The following is a 3,868-nucleotide window of genomic DNA, read 5'->3' on the forward strand; positions in this document are numbered from 1 at the left end:
GCTACAGCAGTAAAATGCTGCACACACTGATGCATCGATACTAACAATCTAATAATGTCATGTATAAAGTCACAGGTGGCTTTACTCTAACTTTGATAATTTAAGTAAAATTTGCTGTTACTTAAGTAAAAAAAAACGTATTTTGAATGCAGTACTGTTACTTGTAATGTAGTATTGTACTGGTACTTTGACTTACTGTATGCAAATGATCTGAATACTTGTTCCATCACTGATCTTTGCACAGTAAACTGTTCAACAATTCATGGAAACAGTGGTGGAAACAGACAAACTAAGCAAAGTTGTTATTAATAAAACAAAGCAAGGCCTCCAGATAATTGAGCTTCAAACAGCGCAAGTCACTGCGTACGCACAATATACATTTTCCTGTTGAAAAAAAGGTGATATTGCTTTTTTTATATACCTCTCTTGTGCTTTCTATTGTTGTGGAAATATTCAGTTAGAATCTTTGAAGTTATTTCCTGTCGAAAAATACAATCATTTCCTGAGAGATACACAAACCCACATTGTGTGTGTGTGCGTGCGTGCGTGCGCGTGTTTGCATGTGTCGCAGAGCGAGAGAGAAAAGCTGAACAGCAAGCCATAAAGGTTAGAGGTTAGAGCGAGCAGCTATCAGTCTGGGTTAGAGAAAGTGGAGATTTCAGAGAGTTGGCTTGCCAAGGCTCAGGCTCCCTGACAAACATTTGAAGCAGCGAGAAGAGAATATCAAATGAGAGGCTGGACATCTGCCTTAGCTGAGTTCCCAGCCGAGATACACAGAGAAGACCAAAAGGCTCGCCTGCAGTGAGAAGTTTAAGGCGAGAGCAAAAGGAGAGCTGGCACTTGGGAGCAGAACAAAAAGGAGGACCGGAGAGGAGCTGTGATGGAAAACCTGCCTGTCTACCACGGACCCATCGGCAAAGAGGAGGGCGAGAGGCGGCTGGGCCAGGACGGGCGGGATGGGTGCTACCTGGTCCGAAACAGTGACTCTGTGCAGGGCGTCTACTGCCTGTGTGTGCTGTGAGTACAAACCCAGATCTTGCGACATCTCTCTTCTTTTTGAGACCTCAGTAATCACATCAACACCACTGAATGTAAACTGAGAAATGTGGCGGCCTATCATGAAGTGTGAAATGTTGAGTTCGCTATGTAGTGTTTCGGAAGAACCTTTAATCAGAAGAGAAGGATCTTCATTGGCTTTTTTCTATGAGTAAACAAACTAAATAAACACAAACTGTATACTCTACACTGTTTTGTTTTTTTTTGTCATTAATATTGTAAAATTCTGAGTTTGAGTTTCTTCTCCAAAACTACATAGTGCCCCTTTAAAGAAGAACCCAGGGTCAAAGTTGTTTCTGTGTTTGTGTGCAGGAACAGTGGATACGTCTACACTTACAGACTGCACAAGGATGACGCAGGTTCATGGGCTGCAGAAGTGAGACATTTTATCTTGTTTCTCTCGCTCTCATCCTGTGCCGACTCTTTCCGCACCCTAAAACTCAGCTCCACATCCGCCCGGCTTCAGCTGGTGTTTATTTGCTCTGGAGGTTGTTTTGGTTGCAGTCTAATTCAGCAAGCTGTGACTTAAAGGCAAACATGTGTTTTTTCGTTTTTTTTCCCAGAAGTGACAGCACTGAGAGATGGCTGCTCTTCGGTTCCTTTAGCAATCCCACCCTGTGAGACAGTCCTCCCTCTCCACCAACTCAAATTTAAGACACCACAGCATCGGCATATACTCCAGAGATGGGAAACATAGAATTGCATTTGACAGCATTTCTGATGAGATATGTAATTGAGCACTGAGGGCTGGCAAACACCCAGAGATGTGAATGTATAGAGACATCTGAAGGCTGTGTCTCAGCGAGATGCTGTTGTAACTACATTTCACGCTTGCTCATTTTTCCTGACAGCATCAAGCGAACAGATAGGAGGAGAGGGCTTGAATTACACGAATTTCACTACAAGCTCAATAACAGTTTATATTATTCATGTGCAAAATCAATCACTTTAATGAAACGTTCTGGGGGAGCAGAGGTAACACTTGTGACCGGAGACAGAAACACCCAAAGTGCTCCGCTGTGGGAAGGTGCTCGTTTGATTAAATGCTTTCGAAATGCATTCAAAAAGCAAGATTTTCACCATTTTCTTACAGCGTGATTGATTGCGAAGAATGGAAAACACAATGCGCCCTTTGAAAAAGTCCTTACTTGACAAAATTATACTAGTTTTAAAGCTTTAATGCTTCATAGTTTAGAGATATTGAATTTTAAACTGGCAGCTGTGGGCAAACGATTCAAAATGAATCATATTGCCAAACAACCCTGAAATCATCAATAAAGTTAAAGCCCGTTGAAAAGTGTTCGATAAGTTACGCTAAACCTTTGTTGCAACTTTAACAACTTATTGTGTTTTTGATTTAAGCCATGGATCATTTCTAAAAATGAGAGTTTTGTTATTCCAGTTGTATTCGGTGACAAGGAAAGCTGCTGAGATAATGCTACACTTCAAGTATCTAAGATGTCACACATGAATCCTAAAATAAATGCTTTTTTGTTGACTAACAAAATAATAAAAAGCCCAGGGGAGTGAAGGCTTTCAGAGGCAACTGCACCCAGAATTTGCCTAATTTAGCTTTTAAAGCCCTTGAGTATATTCTCCATCCTGCTGCAGTAGTTTTTAAAGCAATTATAGATTTCTTTTGCATCGTCTTATTCATTGTTGTGCCCTTTTATTTTTCTTGAACACAAGCTCAGTGCGGATAAGTGGACCATATATATGAAAATATAACTTATATGTTTCCCATCCCATCCTTTCTACTTTTAGCGTGTCTGATGTCTTTTATAAGTGAATCTATGAGAGCTCATCTCAAGCTTCTGCTGTCCTGTCCTCTGATGTGGAGATGGAGAAGCAGAATTCTTTAGCTTTTTAAAAATGATTATTCTTTCCTGTGTTTCAGACCTCTGCTGGTGTGCAGAAACGATATTTCCGGCAAATCAGGAACTTGATAGCAGCTTTCCAGAAGCCCGGACAAGGACTTGCCATGCCTCTGCTCTACCCTGTCACCGCTCAGAGCCGGGCACAGACACACACAGAGGCACAGGCGCCCAGTAATAGCCTGTCACCAACACGCAGCAGCCCGAACGCTTACCTCCAGCCGGCGCATGCTACTAAGGGACAGAAAAACAGGAACAAGAGGGAGGTGCAGCAAGCTCTCAGTTAGGGGCAAACCCTAAGCTCAACGTTGACCTAATTTTGAACAGAAATTCATCTTTCCATGACGCCTCTTGTTGCATTTTGCATGATGCTTTTGATGTTAATGCCATTTTCTTTCCAATTAGCCAGCACCTGTTTGTTACTTCCAAGTCATTTAGGTTCTAGCAGTGACTCAGATCTCCTTCCAGTATCTCTTTTTTTCTTCTCCTGCGCATGCAGCACAGAGAGGGCCTCATAACTTTCAGGGATGTAATGTAAAATATTCAACTGCTGAGACATTAATATCCATTACTGCATACATAAGTTGACAACAAATATTGTGCTCTGTTTTCTTAATGCAATTCAGTTGTTTGAATGGCAAAGAAAATAAATGATATTGGCTGAAATAAACTCTTTTAAATGAGGTCATGCACACACCCGAGCCACCGCCTGACACATAATGTGGAACAAAAATTCAATTTGACATATTGAAGTACTGATTTCCATGGAGAGAATGCTGACTGCGAGAGAGAGGGGGACAAAAATCTGTCATTCATCTGATTGACATTACTGGCTCCTCGTGAAAGAAAAAAAAAAAAAAAATGAGTGAGGGAAGGAGAAAGAGAGAGAAAGAGAGAGAGAGGATCCATTCAACCCAGACTATTCTTCAGTGCGGCGG

General features: G+C 41.5%; 1 protein-coding gene across 1 annotated transcript; it reads left to right on the forward strand.

Annotated features, from left to right (window-relative positions):
* Window positions 1-564: 564 nt before the first annotated feature.
* On the forward strand, window positions 565-3,588 carry LOC311257142 (SH2 domain-containing protein 1A-like). Its single transcript, XM_084352614.1, has 3 exons — window positions 565-1,017; window positions 1,369-1,432; window positions 2,954-3,588. The coding sequence occupies exons 1-3, from the start codon at window positions 881-883 to the stop codon at window positions 3,215-3,217; spliced, it is 465 nt and encodes a 154-aa protein (XP_084208740.1). The 5' UTR covers window positions 565-880; the 3' UTR covers window positions 3,218-3,588.
* Window positions 3,589-3,868: the final 280 nt, after the last annotated feature.

Source organism: Pagrus pagrus (assembly GCF_965226575.1).
Source record: "Pagrus pagrus genome assembly, chromosome: 5".
NCBI lineage: Eukaryota > Metazoa > Chordata > Actinopteri > Spariformes > Sparidae > Pagrus > Pagrus pagrus.